The sequence below is a fragment of the Notechis scutatus genome, chromosome 2, assembly GCF_049901735.1.
Source record: "Notechis scutatus isolate UNSWTSFEM ecotype Mainland chromosome 2, rNotScu1.2, whole genome shotgun sequence".
NCBI classification, from domain to species: domain Eukaryota; kingdom Metazoa; phylum Chordata; class Lepidosauria; order Squamata; family Elapidae; genus Notechis; species Notechis scutatus.
The window spans coordinates 134,686,417-134,702,613 of record NC_142010.1 but is presented as its reverse complement, the minus strand read 5'-3'; the positions used below and the strand labels follow the sequence as shown (position 1 = coordinate 134,702,613).

At 39.6% G+C, this 16,197-nt stretch overlaps 1 protein-coding gene across 4 annotated transcripts in view; it reads left to right on the top strand.

Moving 5' to 3' along the window:
* The first annotated feature begins 359 nt into the window (after nt 1–359).
* The window catches only part of RBMS2 (RNA binding motif single stranded interacting protein 2), a 74,775-nt gene continuing 58,937 nt past the window's right edge, over nt 360–16,197 (top strand). Inside the window, exon 1 of one of the 4 annotated variants that reach the window (XM_087956265.1) lies at nt 360–598. In XM_087956265.1, coding sequence (XP_087812391.1) covers nt 533–598 — 66 coding nt within the window. In that variant the 5' untranslated portion in view covers nt 360–532. The remainder of the gene's footprint in view (nt 599–16,197) is intronic. The other 3 variants (XM_026680013.2, XM_026680012.2, XM_026680011.2) reach the window with 3 other exon arrangements.

Sequence of the window (16,197 nt, the reverse complement as noted above, 5' to 3'; positions counted from 1 at the left end):
TGGAATAACACATATTCTCCTGCAACACTCCTAATGAGTTTTTAGTCTGGATCTGTGCAGGGTGTTCATTAATCATCTAACATGGTTTGGGCAATTATTGGCATATAGCATCCTGGGGGGGGGGGCATTCCCAGGGTTTGTTAGACACCTGATGAACACCTGATGTGTGACATTTCTATTTTTCAGGGCAGCCAGAGGCCAGAGTCAGTGACAGGAATGCTTCTTGGCACGTAAGGTTGCTCACGGTTTAACTTCTGCACTTAGTTTTGCAAAATTTCCAGTTCCTTTTTAAAGCCACTTCTCTTGGTTTGTCTAGCGGAGGCATTAGGACCTGGCGGAACGCAGGCACCCTAGTCCTAGATTGCAAGCTGGCTTGCTTTGGTGACGTAAGCCAGAAGCCCTGTCTCTCTCTCCCTCTCTCTCTCTCTTTTCTCTCTCTCTCTCTCTCTCTCTTTCTGTGAGTGTGTGTGTGTCTCTCTCTTTCTCTTCCCCCCTCCCCTCCCTTTCCAAGCTCTCTAACATTTAAGCGAAAATGCTTCTTTCTGTGCCTCCTCGTGCAGGAATTGCCACTTTTGGCTACAACAAGAGCAACAAGAAGGTAAGGAAGCCGTCTACCCCATGCCCCCCCACCGCCCCGCTTCCTATTTCCCAAGATCTTGGAAACGTCCTTGGCTTCAACAGGGAGGATAGGTTAAAAAAAAAAAAGGAGGGTTGAGAAGGTTTCCCCCCACTCTTCCAAAAATCCTGGTACTGCAGGGGGAGGGGGTGGTGGCAGCGACGAAGGAAATAGGGTCTTTCCAGTTTTGGGGAGACTAGAAGGTTGCCTTCTCAAAAGCGAAACAAATCTCTGGGGTTGGCTGATCTTAGCTCCGTTCCTTTGGTGGAAACCACCCCCTTGTCCCCATTCGGCGAGCCCTCTTGCTCAGGCCAGAGTGTTCCCAAGGGCGAGTTTCAGTCTGGAATTATTTTATTTTTTTAAAAAAAAAATGGGGGGGTGGAAGGGGTGAGGGGGAGAAGCAGAAGAGCCGGGGAGACGAAACGCAGGCGGCGAAATCCCATTTCACAGCACTTGCTGACTTTCCGCGGACATCGGCAGTCTCTACGTTCTTCCCAGCACCCCTGCTTCAAGGACTTTGCATGGGGAGGCGAAGGAGGCGATGGATCCCCAGGAGACTGGGGGTGGTCTTTCTTGTTTCTGGAAAGAGGTCGCAGTAGAGGGATTTGAGACGTGGGCTTAAGCAAGTCAGGATCGCGCCAAAGGGCCTGCTTTTTAACCCTCTCCTGATGCTTCCCAGGGTGAGACAAGACTTCTAAGCCCACCCCTCACTGGGTGTTCTGGAGGGTGGGGTTCCAGGATGTGGTTTCTATGGCATCCATGTGTTCTCAGGCAGCCTGTGCCATAAACAAGGCTCCTCTTCTCTCCCCCCACCCAGCCCCTTTCTGTAAAAATTCCCCTCCCAACACGTCTTCGGGAACGGAGACAGGAGGTTGTGTGCCTAGGAAGATTGAACCTCCAGCTTGTAGGAAGCTGTAAGGGAGTTGTAGCAAATGTGTTGGGGGGTGGGGGGTGGGTGGGAGTTGTATGACCACCCCCACCCACAAACCAAGGCTATCCCTGGAAACCTGAAAGGCCTTGTCAGCTAGGGAAAATGCAGGTTGGCTAGCCTGGTTGGTTGCTTCGCTTGAAGATTGGGGCGTGGATTAGTTTCCCCTGTGGCAAGAAGTGTGTGGTTTAGTGTGGGTATAGGGCGTTGAGGCACTAAGTTATCTCTCCACTGGGGTTGGGAAGGTGGGGTGCGAAGGCAGGAATTGAGAATCAAGACTTCCAGCATTTGGGAGGGAGCTTATCTCTATTGTTGATTCACTGAATGACCTTGTATGCCTATGTTGTGAATTTAAAAGAAATGGGGGGGCGGGGGAGGGGAGGAGGGACTTTCTGCTTAAAATAAAAAAAAAAAATTATCCGTTTCCTCTCTGTAGCCAAAAGCAGGAGACGGTTTTACAATCAATGAATGGGCACATTAAAGCCACTGTAATAAAGAGGATGGGCAGGAACCTGACAAGAAGGAGGCAGGCTAAATTTGGATTATTAATTGTGTTTGTCCATATTTGGGGTGGGTATGGGTAGCAGCAGAAGGATTTCTTGCTTTTTTATCCTCCCCGGGCAGCCTGTCTTCGAACCTGGGTCACATTTTTTTTTTTATTTTCTCATTCTGATTTATTGGATGATGGAAATATATACAAGTAGGCAGGCTGAACTTATAGGATGGTGGAAGAGTGATGTAGGCCCGAAAAGCTCTGAGGAGATTTTTGTGTGTCACATGCTGTTCATTAACATACACATCCATGTGTCCTAAAAGCCCACGTAAGGACAAATCACCAGGCATCTTTTAGATTTGAAGTAAAGTTGCAATTACTTCTGTAGGTTTGTGTATAAGGATGTACACTTCTCACTTTTCCTACCACGTGAATCCAAATTATATGTGTGTAAGTTGCATGTGTGATTTTGAAAATGTCTTCATTATATTGTTGCATTTCTAGAGTGTTCGTAATTGAATTTATTTGGCCTAAAATTTGGTTTTATGGATTTGGTGCATGTGTAAGCGCCTGTTTTCCAACAGTAAGTATGGAGGAAATTCACCTTTCTGGGCACTGATGGACAGGTATCACTGTGATATAGGTGTGCAATCCCATTTAGTTATTTACAATATTGACTTTGTATGACAGCAAAGATATGGGGTGCGTATCTGTACATAAATAGAATTTGATCAGGCGAACTGTCACAATACAGGTATAAGGATGCATGTCTGGAAATGAGGCTGATGGTATCTCTGCATGGTGGTGATTTGGATCTACAACAGGAGTGCACGGTCTGTGGGCAGAAGAGTTGCAGGCTTTGCCTGGCATGTCAAGTGCAGCACTCCAAGTGGGCTGGGCCAAGGATCCCCTGAGGATCTTGTGAGCCTGAAAGAGTCTCTGCAAAACTTGAAGCACCAATTTCGGCCCTTCACTTTTCCTCTCCAAATTACTAAAAAAAAAAAAAAGGCCACATGTTAACGCTCTGGCAGCGTCAGTATGGAAGTCTGGTAGGCTGTAGATGGGCAGCTCTTTGGCTGTACCTTTTGCTCCATGGATGTACAATACACAGGTTTTACTTCAGCTGAACAACGTTCCCATCACAAAGGTGCTCTTTGGAAGTGAATTTCATTAAAATCAATGGATTTCTGTCTGACTTCAGAGCCAGATGTAGCCAGCAGAAGCTTTAGGTGCAATCCCCAGAGCCCTTGCAAAATTTGTGACCAAATTGCAGTTGTAATTTGTTACAGAAGTGGAAATTATCAAGTACCTGGGGAGTAATCCCATTAACTGTTTTGAATTTACATTGAGTTAAATTGGAATTAAATCCATTCTTGTTCTTGTCCTAATTGAGGGAGAAAGAGTGGGTGGGAAGCAAGTTTAGGACTGTAATGGTAGCCAATGGGTGTGTGCTGGCTTAGGCACAAGAAATCATTTTAAGAAAGCTCTGAGTTTCATCGTGTGTTTCTCTGAATCGGGTCTCGTATTGAGGTTCTTTCTGTTCTGAATCCACTACCACATTTGTGTGAACAATATTGCCCTTAAGATGTATGTTGATGGTAGAACCTTCCTGGATTTGGAATACTACAAAAACATGGCTCTTACGTTGTGAGATGCTATTTTAACTACAGGTTCAACTCCTTTGCATTGTTTACCTGAATGCAAGTAACATAAATAATGCCATTGTATGCAGAGGAGGAGATCTCAGCCTGCATATCAATGGCACTGGCCTTTTGTGAAATAGGATTAATAATGAACTTGGTGGACATGTTTCTCTCATTACTCTGTTGTGGAAATTATACATTCAGCTTGCTGTAGCGTGGATCTGCTGTGTCTAGCATTAGCATCAACATGAGTCACAACTTGAGCATCCATCTGAACCTTGACCATGTTGCGTTGACTCAATGATCTTAATAACCATGGCTTAATTGTGAGTTGTTAAATAATCCTTTCCCTCATAATTTTAAAACCACACAAACTACACAATGCCTTAGTGAAAGGTACAGATTCACCTTACTCTCGGTGAAGCAGATGGTACACCTTGGGAAAAACTGTACCCAGCTGTAGTTAAAAGCAAACCTGGTTATATCTTGCTGGTGAATGGAAATAGTCTTACCTACAAATTTAGGTATTTGGACCCGGCTGGATTTCTCAAGCAATTTGGGCCTGAAAAGGGGTTTTAAAGTTTAAAAGTTTAAAATAAAATTATATAGTTGTTGGTTGACTGGTTGGTTTTTATATAGGAATATCCTTATCAGATCTAAAAGATGTAGATGCTTGTTGTTAGCTTCTTTGTCCAAGTATATATCTGTAGGAAAACAATGGATTGGTTTCTAGTGGTAGATGCCAACCTAGTGTGGTCTGAAATAAATGCATGAAGTTATCTAATGGCAAGTAGCAAAATTATCTATCTTGGATATATGAACAAATTCTGAGATAAAATCTATACTCAAAATTCTTGTTTCATAATTTAATTATTGAGGTATGTCTTTTTATACCATCTGCTTGTGAGAGGATTTCAGGGCTTTAATAAAGTTAAATCAATAAAGTATAACTTCTTCAGCTCTGAAGACCCGATATAAGTGGTCCTTCTCTGCCCAATTATTAAGCTGATAGCATTTCTTTTGTACAGCTAACTCTGTCCTTTCACATTTTCCTACAACATCCTGTTTGCCCACTTGTTGGAACAGCCATGCAATATTTTTGAGATTTTACTCTCTGGGCTCTTTTTTGAAATTGACTTCCCTCAAATGAGGTACCACACTGTATGGCGTCTTATTGGGTCGACTTTTAAAAGGCCCTTAAGTGTATCTTTTGTTCAGCTCAAACTTGGATAATGATTTTTTGGGGGGGCTGCAATATGTTATGGCAATGCTGGGGCTAGATAATTGTTAAATTCATGCACTTATTTTTGTGTGCTTGTTTAATTGTTGTATGCTTCTGCTACGCTTAGATATAGACATTTCGTTTGCTATCAAGACAAAAGTACCACAACCAGTACTACTGGGGAAGCTAGATTGAAAGATAGTGATTTTCACGAACATCATGGCAGAGTAGGGATGTGCACTGTATATGTTTTGCATGTTGAATACTAATCAGTTTTCAAGCTTTGCCTTTCATTTGTTCATGAACTGGTCTGGTCACTTTCTGTTCTTTCCCCAAGCATTGCATTGCATTTATTTCTTCATCTTACAGATGTATTCTTCACGTAACTGCTTTCTTTAATTTGTAATAAATGGCCATTGTAAAGCATCTATATTAAAGCTAGAGGAGTGGATGGTGAGTACTATTTAGTAAGTACAATAAAACATTGAGGTTAGAATCCCAACCTCTGTCTGACACTTAACTAGGTGTCATTTCTTTAACTTTTCATGTTTTAGATCTATTGATTAAAATTAGTATCATTCCCAGACAGCTTGGTAACAGATTTGGAAGAACTGAATTAGGCATTTCCCCCCATATTCTCTTCTCTGAAATGGTCATCTTTTTGTTCATTTGCTTTTTATGGCACATCTTAGCAACTTTCATTTTATTTCATTTTAGGATTTCTTATGTTATCCCTTTTCTTTCACTGTGTTACTATATTTGTGGCATTTTAAAAAGTAAAATGAAGTACAATCACACCCCATTCCTATCTAGTTTGTATGGGCAAAAGAGTATTAAATTTTCTAAGCCTCTTGTATCTTTAATTAAAACATTCCCTATTTTCAGCCCATTTGATCAAATTCAGATGGATAGGGGTGAAAGATTAATGATGAATCTACTACTGTATTGCCCCTGAACAACCTCTGTTAAATTACCATCATTCAATGTAGAAATGTTTAATTACTGTTTAATTTAATTCATTTTAGAGTGCCATTTTAGGAATCCTATTCTGACAAGAAATGAAAAAAGTAATCTGAATTAAAGGGTAGTAATACAATCTTCCATTTTCCTGCAGGTCATAATTGACAGAGCAATTAAAAGAAGCTAGTTATCACTATTTTCTTTCTTACATTGTCCTGAAAGTCAGAAAACTAATGTATTTACAAGGAGGAAGCTATTAATTAAAGTTGCAGTGTTTGCTTTAATACATATAAGAAGGTCTTTATACAGAGGGTATCTGCTACATGCTAGAACAGCATTTTAAATGTTAGAGCAGCATATTAAGAAATGATTATATGGCGATTATGTTTTAATTCCACTTTCTTATAGTTGCAGAAAAGCAAAGTTGCAGGAATAAACTAACAGAGATGTTAGTATCTCCCAGCTTATTCTCCCTGGTAGACTTTAGGAAATTAAGTGGTAGAGTACTTTGAATGCTGTAATGGTTTATATAAACATGGGGTGGTGATGGAGTTGTCACCTTTATGAGTGATAACTAATAGGTAGCTTCCATAGTCACACTTTCTTCAGTTTGGGTTAGTAATGCTGAATGTTGGTGCAGTATAATTTCTCCTCTTCAACTCTTCAACTTTTATTGCAAGACAGAAGAATACACAGTGTAGATATTATTTTTTGTCCATTTGCTCCACTGAATTCTGTTTTTACCATCGTTGCTAGGAGAAAGGAAATTTAAGCACTCAGTCTTTGTGTGAGTGTTACACATTATTCTGAGCCATGGTTTGTTTTAATACGGGTTGTTGACTATGTAGCATCACAGCCAGAGAAACTATGTTATGCCTTAGGGCAAAGGTGGGGAACTATGGTCCTTTTTTGACTTGTGGTCTTCAGAATTCCTGGCTCAGGAATTCTGGGAGTTGAAGTCCACAAGTCATAAAGGGGGCATAGTTCCCCACCTCTGCCTTAAGGTAATGTGTGTACCAGGCCCACGAAACATTAAAACTATGCTCTTTGGTGAGTCTTTAGATGTATTATATGGGATAAGATGGTTATATATTCTGCCATTTCCCACAGCCCAGCTTTTTGTGCATATATAGCTGCCTTTTTTTCTTGCTGTAACAAAGTTCAGTGTCAAACATTTCCCGTATTTTGAATATGTGGGGATGCAGAACATCTATGATCCCAAAAAACATGCCTGCTTCAACCGTGACTATTTCCACAGGTTAATAACAGAACTGGACATTTCATTTTTTGGGTAAGTTTTTGTATAAATTCAAAACCCATTTTGACTCTCTCTGACAACTTGGAAGGGACTGTGGCCAATGTTCCTGGGCTTTGGGTACTATTGCTCCCAGTGATTGGTACTCACATTTCTTTTCAAATAATCTTTTCCAAAAGTTAAAAGGCTGCATTAAAGAATGGTTACTGTTCAAAGAGTGTACATTTAATGACAGTGGTAAATAGGTTCTTCCGTTTTATTTGTTGTTTGAGAAGATTGCTTGAGCATAGGCCCACAAAAGAAATCTATGTGAACTGATGCCTCTCTCAGGATACATTCATTCTTGGAAAGTCTTGGTTGTTTTTGGCTTTATTTATTCACGCCCACAGCCTTCCAAATGGTTATTTTCTCTGATGTCTCCCGATCAGAGGTAATTAAGATGCAACAAATGGTTACTCTTATGGAGCTTTGAATGGATTGCTTTTGGTAGCCTACTTTTGCTCTTAGAACCTTAGAGATAGGGAAAGGAAATTTCGTTTGGACTCAAATCATAGCAATCCATTCATCTCCATGGAAAGACTGGACCTTCCCTAAGGCCATCTGGAGAAACCTTTTGGAGAAACCAACTTTCATGCTGCCTAAAATGTTTCCAGCCCTAAAGGCTTTTAAGTCGGTTTGGGAAATGTATTTTCAATTTTTTTTTGTCAGAGCTCAAAATATTTTTGTTTATCCTAACTGATTTAGTCGGTTGTCTGTGTGATTGCAAAACATACTATTTAATTTATATAGTCATAAATTTGGTAATGAAATGTCTAGTTCCGCTATTAACCTGTATTCTTTCTCAAGGGACGCAGTGGCTAAGAGGCTGAGTTTGTCCATCAGAAGGTTGGCAATTCAGTGGTTCGAATCCCTAGCGCCACGTGAGCTCCCGTTACTTGTCCCAGCTTCTGCCAACCTAGCAGTTCGAAAGCATGTAAAAAATGCAAGTAGAAAAATAGGGACCACTTTGGTGGGGAGGTAACAGCGTTCCGTGCACCTTTGGTGTTTAGTCATGCCAGCCACATGACCACGGAGACGTCTTCGGACAGCGCTGGCTCTTCAGCTTAGAAACGGGGATGAGCACTGCCCCCTAGAGCTGGAAACAACTAGCACACATGTGCAGGGGAATCTTTACCTTTACCTTATTCTATCTCAGGAAAGTCAGGATATTGTTATTTTGATATTTTATCCAGTTTTTATATATGGTCAATACCAGGTAGCAAACATACCCAATACTCCTGTTTTCCCCACAACAACAACCTTGTGAGTTGGGGTGAGAGAGATTGACTGGCCCAAGGATACCCAGCTGGCTCCCCTGCCTAAAGCAGGACTAGAACTCACAGTCTCCTAGTTTCTAGATTAGCATCTTAAATGTTACACCAAACAGGTTCTTGTACAAATTTTTATTATACAAATTATTTTGTTGTTTTATATATAAGTGTATAGATTATTACACAACTACGTTTACATGTCAGTTTGTTTATATATGTTGGCAGTTTGATGTCCCGCCTTTCCTTCAAGAAAACAATATTATTTCATAATGTCTTCCAAACAATCCCAAGAAGGAAGTCGTAATTGCTGAAATAGTATTTGATGGTACCATCTCAACGTTTTTTGTTGTCCAAAGACAAAATCCCAATGTTCCATTCCTTTTTCATTATGAAAATAATTTTTCCTTAACCCAGAAATTTTGAAAAGTTGCTTTATGTTTTATCCTTTGGACTGAGAACAACTGCTAAAAATAATGGGTAGGGCTTAAGTGCATGAATTTGGAATTGCATGGGGATTTTGTATTTGAAGACTTGCTGGTTGAAACAGCCCTATATTGTTCATCCATATGCTTTGGAGGTATGGATCTTCCTATAATCCACCAAAGCACGAGACAATGCAGGTAGTCCTCAACTTACAACCATTCATTTAGTGACTGTTCAAAGTTACCACGGCACTGAAAACAGTACCTTATGACTGGTTTCACACTTAGGATAGTTGCAACACCCCTATGGTCACGTGATCAAAATTGGGCTGCTTAGCGGCTAACAGTTGCACTGTCCCAGTGTTATGTGATCATTATTTGTAACCTTCCCAGCTGGTTTTCTGCAAGCAAAGTCAGTGAGGGAAGCCAGATTCACTTAACAACCACAGGGTTCATTGTACAATTACAGCGATTCACTTAAGAACTGTGGCAGTTGTAAAATGGGGCAAAACTCACTTGACAACTGACTTGTTTAGTAATGTCGGGGGGAATGAAAACAAAAACAGACATTTATGGTTACCAATTTGGTTAAGTTCCTCATCCAACTAAGATTTCACTATTATGGCGCATACTATTCCAAGCTATATGTGTTCATGTTATCCATTATTCTACATTAAACTGGCATCTTTCTTTTTTAATCCTTCCAAAGTAGGGTATTTAAGTAGGTATTATCAACTTCTAATTAGCACCTGAATCTGCAAAGTACGGGTTTAGTTCATTCTGAATATGAATATGCAAAAATCAAATTTCTTAAGCATTGCTAGAAATGAACTTGTCTACCTAACCTCTCTGCAACATTGCTTTTGCATTAAGTGTAAAATATTGGGGAACTGGAGCAACACGCACCCAATGTCAGATAGATGAACCTCTGAGTGCATATTTAACTCTATGTGCTTGTTTAGCTTCTAGCATCATATTCATTTAATGACACTTTTAGTCCCCACATAGACTTCACAGGCTTTTTCAGAAAAGGAAATGGATGGGTGGCTGTTTAAAACTTTGCCCATTAGCCCAGAGGAAGAAAATCAAAGGTCAACCCCAGTGGTAAAGAACATGGGGGGGATGGTTGTGCCCCAATAATTAACAGCCTTCTGGTAATTCAAAGTTGGGTTGACCAGACATGCTCACTTTTAGCAACCATTTCGTATCTAGGCAGCCTTCCCCTCAGCCACAATAGTTTCATTTTCCAGAAAAGCTCACCAATTCCAAAGAAATAGGAGCCTGTACCTGGATCCTATCAGATCTTTCTTGCTTTTTTGCTGATTAACCCCATCCAGCCTACTGGAACCAAGCTTGTACAGTCCAAGCCAAGGTTGGCTGATTTTGTTGTGCTGAACATTTTGTAGTATGTCTCATTTTGCATAATTACAAACCTTCCCTCCTTCCCTCCCTCCTTCCTCCAAAAATATTAGGGCATCAAAACATTCTCTTTCCAGAGTAAAACACAAATAAAATATTAAAGGTTCTCCAATAAAATAAAAATCAGCAATAACAGCCAACCATCACCTATTAGCCAAGGATGACAAATCAGTTGGAATCCAAAGGCCTTGCATCACAAAACAGTTTTTGCAACTCTTCTAATTGTTTGAGGCCAAATCTCTTGATGGAGGCTGTTCCAAAGGGTGGGACAACAATTGCTGGTTTTCTACCCCAAATATTCAGAGAGAGAGAATCTGAAGCATGTCTTGTCTGTGGAGTTTGGTCTTCAGGTTTATAAAAGATTATAAATAAAAAAAATCCTTGATGCAGGTATTGTATGTAGGTTATCAGCATCTGGGCTGTGATCATTTCTCAGAAGAAGGAGAAAGGATAATCCCAAAGGGCAAGGAGATTTTTTTTCCCCAGTGAATCCCTTGTGTGGTAAGTTGGAACGACCTTGGGAAGGAGAGTGCAGATGGCAGGTAGGATGTAAAAGAATTCAGCCCCAGGAGATGGTGTGAGAAATATTTGAGAAGAGACCTTCCTTAATTTTCTGGAGCATAAAAGGAAATGGAAAGAAGACTTTCAGCCTTGGAAGATTTTTTTAATGTAATTTTTACAGTGAAGATAGAATAGTACTTCTGATTATGCTTCTTGTCTGGACTATCTCAGGAGGCTAACATAGCACTGTAACAACAATTAGGGATTGGTGCGAAGACTAGGAATTTGTGTGTTTTCTTTGTTTTTATAGCTTATAGGCTGATCCACCAACTCTGAGCAGTGTGCAACTCCGCAAAACATAATTGGGATTAAAAATATATCACCTATCTAAAAACAACTACATAGTATTCCCATGAAGCAAGGAGTCATGAATACATTGACAATTATAAGAAGCCCAATCCATTGAACTGAGAAGTAATTGCAACAACCCAGTCCTGAAAGTTGATGGAGCACCCAGGATTTTGCCAATTTTCTAAAAGCCAGGAGATGATACATCTGAAGGAGTGCTAGATGGAGTAGGGCAGGGTAATGCCATAAAATGTCTGCTGTTGGAAAGTTGGATGAGGTGTTGACTCCTTTATTGCACATCAGTTTCCTGGATTTTAATTATTGGCTCTAAATGAATCTCAATTATTAGATCAGAACTTTTTCCAAACCTCAATTACAAGTTGTCTCCTACATCTTTTGAATCCAAATGACTGATCTTGACATAGTCCCTCAATTTCCTTTTTTCCCCTTCTCCTTCCCAGTTCTTTCTCTTCTGGATCATCTCTTTTAGACTCTAAATCTGAAGGCCTGTAGAAGCTTACTGTAAATCAAGTGTAGAAATTTCATTAAAATGCTTTAAATAAATGTTTGTAGAATAAAGTTTTGAACCTGGGGAAGATTTTCTTACCAGAAAAGGGCTTAGTATTTGTTGGTATGCATTTGCCCATAAAATGATGTGTCCAAACATGAAGTGTTACGAAACGTATTAAACAGAGGCAATTCGTGTCTAGAGTCAATGCTAGAGAGATCTTGATAAGAGAGATTTTTTTAAAAAAAATCATAGTTTTTCTCTAAGCACTCTTATATTTTGATAGTTTGATACTTACAATAGTCAGCTTCTCATTAAATGTAATTGTAAAGCAGGGATGGGTGGTTTCATTTTTGTCTTTTTAAAGAAAGCTATACAAAATGCTACAGAAATATTTTATTGCTCAAAAAACTGCATGAAATTCTTTTTGTCCATACCTGATAATTTATTATATATAAAGAGTACAGAAGAATGATGCTGGGCAGTTAGGGTCAATTCTCTTATTTAAGGTGCTGAAAGATTTTGCAGCCAATAAAAATGCAAAGCTCAGGGGAACTGAAGATGTATCCAGCCATCTCTTCAGTCTCCTCCCAATCTAATGCCCTCTCATTGGAATCTCCAAAAGGTGCTTTTCCAAAAGGCAACTGGACTTTCTTGGTTAACCAAGAAAGACCAGTTGCCTTTTGGAAAAGCATGACTCGGATGATTGAGAATCTCTATAAATATCTCTCACTGGAATGAGTCATGGTAGCTAGAAATTTCTTCCTAGTCCTAGGAAGCACCTAGGACTAGGAAAATGTTTTCTCTCTTTTCAAAAAGTCCAGGTAGGTTGAGGAACTCCCTAAGAAGAAGCTGCTAGGGCAGAGGTCTCCAAACTTGGCAAATTTAAGATTTGTGGACTTCAACTCCCAGAATTCTCCAGCATAGCTGGCTGGAGAATTCTGGGAGTTGAAGTCCACAAGTTTTAAATTTGCCAAGTTTGGAGACCCCTGTGCTCTAGGGTATGAGTTGGGGATAGGGAACAGAGATGCTGGTTCAGAAGAACCTTTATTTTGCCATTTCTTCTCCAACTGAACTCATTCTGTTGACTGAGAAAGAGGCACAAGTTCCACCCACCCCATCTCAGGAAAGCCTCCCTGTATTTTCTGTTAGCACCGAAAGATATCTTGCTGCTGTGGGGAATGTCAAGAGGAGCTGAGCAGTCTTCTCTTCTGCATCAGGCGAATTAGAATTCCTTCTCGCTGGGACTTCTGTGGCTGTTTTAGGGGCGCAAGAAGAAACCATGATAAATGTTACAGACCATCCTCATTTGCACAGTGACCTATCCAGTTACGGATTGTGGAATCAGAGTATAAAAATATTTCCATTTCTAAATGTTTTGAGCTCCAGGCACTTGCTTTTGAGTTCAAAACAGTTGTGTTTACTGACACCATTCTAGTATTCTTACTACTCCAGAAGTATTCCAAGCTTGAAATAGCTCTATATGTGTGAGAGCAGCTTGAAAGAGACTAATTTGCGCTTGAAATGTTCAAATTTGAAACAATTTACACGACACAGTGAGGAACCTTTCTCCCTGATTTCTTAATTCTTCCTTTGCCCTTAGGAGCAGATCTGGGGTATGCAGAGCCCTGCTGTGGAAGAGAAAATTCAGTCCATTCCCTCAATAATGGCATGCTCTCCTAATGGATTATCAGATTATAATTTCTGAGGGTCACTTACTATAATTTAAGACAGGTTAAAACACTTTTCAGGGATTGAATATTTTCAGGGGTTGAACAACATATAGACAAACATCAAAACCAGGTTATCCTCAAATTTTTGTATTTTTGTCTAAAATCTAATTAGATGTTGGTGTTCTTACCTGACATTTTCTGAGATTCTTTGAACTCTAGCATTTTATTAGATTTTTTTTCACCATTATAATTTTTTAAAATTTAATTCTGGTGTGTCTGTGATTCGCTATCTACTGGGGATATGTAAAACTCATCAATTGAGAAATATAATGTTCCAGAGAAGTCTAGAACATTCCATTCCCTCTCTGGACTACGCTAAGGCTCTTCTTGAATACCATTTGCCAGGACCAGTCCAGAGGTTTCCAGAAGTTTTCCTGAGAACAGCCAGATTCTGGAATCTCTGGAATGATCCTTTTCCAAATAATGAGTTTTTGCATAATCCAACTATCTGCAAATGTCTTAGATACTTTGGCATCTGCAGGTGTGGTTTTTCCATCCTCGGAGAAATCCCTGGTGTATTTGTATCCACATTTTGTATGTGTGAATGTAAAATATATTCATGGATTATAGATACTGTAACCCCGGTCATACAATACACACACGTGCCTTTTAGTGGTTCAGGTCTTACTTTGTTGTAAGGATTCTGTCACACTATTATGTTTCTTTGTCTACCCTAAGAACAAAGAACTTTTGTGTGATGGGGCATGTGCCCTCAAGGAACTGAATGTATGCGCTGCTGCACACTTCAAAGCACCTTCATGGTTATTTGCCCATTTAGGAAATAAACGTCTTGGTCTGCACAGACCTTGTTTTAGACAAAAGCAGCTCTTGCTAATCAAACCTGCATGGCGGCTGAATCCTGTCCCAATGCAGAAAGCATTCAGAGGCGCAGTGTTAGGCTTGGGATTACACGTAAGATCAGAAAGCATATCCAGGAGATGATGTGCAGGAATGACAGGGATTTTCTAGTTGATTTCAAAAAGGAAATAAGAAGGAACAGATTCAACAGCTAGCTTTAATGGGGCAAGGAAGGCAATGGGAAAGGGAAAGTTGACAGGTTTATCAACTCAGGAATCACTCAGAACAAATTGATTTGGCAGGAAGTTTAGAAAAGGGGAAATGTTTATTAATTTTTGGAGATTAAGCTCTCCTGTTAAACACCGTCATGATTAAAAATTAAATTAGTCTAACAACCTAAAATTGAATACATAAAAGGGAACCAAATGAAACCAAGCAGTATTAAAAATTGTAATTTTAAATGCTCGAATAATAATTTTCTTATTTTTAAAATATCGTGCAAATACAGCATTGGCCATAGAAATATCAAGCATTTTTTTAAAAAAAAAAATTGGAACAAGGGAACAAAGGTAGGTTAAGATTCCAAAATTCAAGACCACGGGTATGAAGTGTAGGTAGTCCTCAACTACGACTATAATTGAGTCCATAATTTATGTTGCTAAGTGAGACATATATTAAGTGAATTTTGACCCATTTTATGACCTTTCTTGCCACACTTGAATCACTGCAGTTGTTAAGTTAGTAACACGGATGTTAAGTGAATCCGACTTCCCCATTGGCTTCGCTTGTCAGAAGGTTGCAAAAGGTGATCACATGATTCAGAGACACTGCAACCATCATAAATATGAGTCTGTTGCCAAGCATCTGAATTTTGATCATGTGACCATGGGGATGCCTCAACAGTTGTAAATATGAAAAATGATCATATCAACTTTTTTCAATGCCATTGTACCTCCAAATGATCACTAAACAAACTGTTGTAAATTGAGGAATACCTGCAATTAAGTTGTGGATCTGTTAAACAGATGTTCAGATATAAAGATTGCTGAATAGGGAAAGCAGCACTCATTAGATCCAGAATAAGAGCGGCCGATTCTACCTGATCCAGAGCTCCAGAAATGACAATACTTAAATTTAGATTGCTATGTATACCTGGCATAATCTGAACTGAATCCTGAAATTTGTGATTTGGAAAAAAAAAAAGAGATCTCTTGCAATTTGGCAAGGAAGGGACTCTCTTATAAGCATGTAAAAGTTAGTAGAGAACCAGTTTGGTATAATGATTAATGCAATAGGCTGGAAATCAGGAGACCATGATCCCTAGTCCTACCTCAGCTGGCTGATCTTGGGAATGGGACAGTCATTCTCTCTCGGCTCTAGGAAGGAGGCTATGGCAAATCACTTTTGAAATATTCCTAAGAAAACTGCAGGGATTTGTCGAGGCAGTCACCAGGAATCAAGACTGACTTGAAGACGCGTGCGCACACACACACACACACACACACACACACAAACTATCTGTGCAGCTTTATAAAGTTTGTCAAAAAAAAATTAAATGTTGTTTGGGAACAGAAGGTAATAAGGTATATTCCCAATGGAAGCATCCACGCCAAATTTCAAAGAGAGATGTTGATTTATTTATTTTTAGTCAAAAAGGAATAGGTATTTTCAAATTATTCTGTAGCTATGGTAGGGCTGATTTGTGGGATATGGTGCAATTATTAAGGATTACCTCAGTGTTTTTTTCCCCATGAAATAAATCAATTGCTACATCCGAAAAAAACCCCATTGTTCCACTAGCTAGTCAAGATGAGAGAGCACCAGTGAGATACCATGAAGTGAATGGTAAAGTAAAGTCTTACTATCTACAAATTCTCCAACTCCTGGGGTGATCAGTGGGATCTGATGGGAAGGATCAATATGACAGAAAAGCAAATCTCTCAGTTGCTTGAATCCAACGCTTATTTTCCCACATTTTCCCCTCAAAGCCACTTACATAGCTGCCACAAAAGGCTTCACAGTATCCCAAAGGTGGATCAAG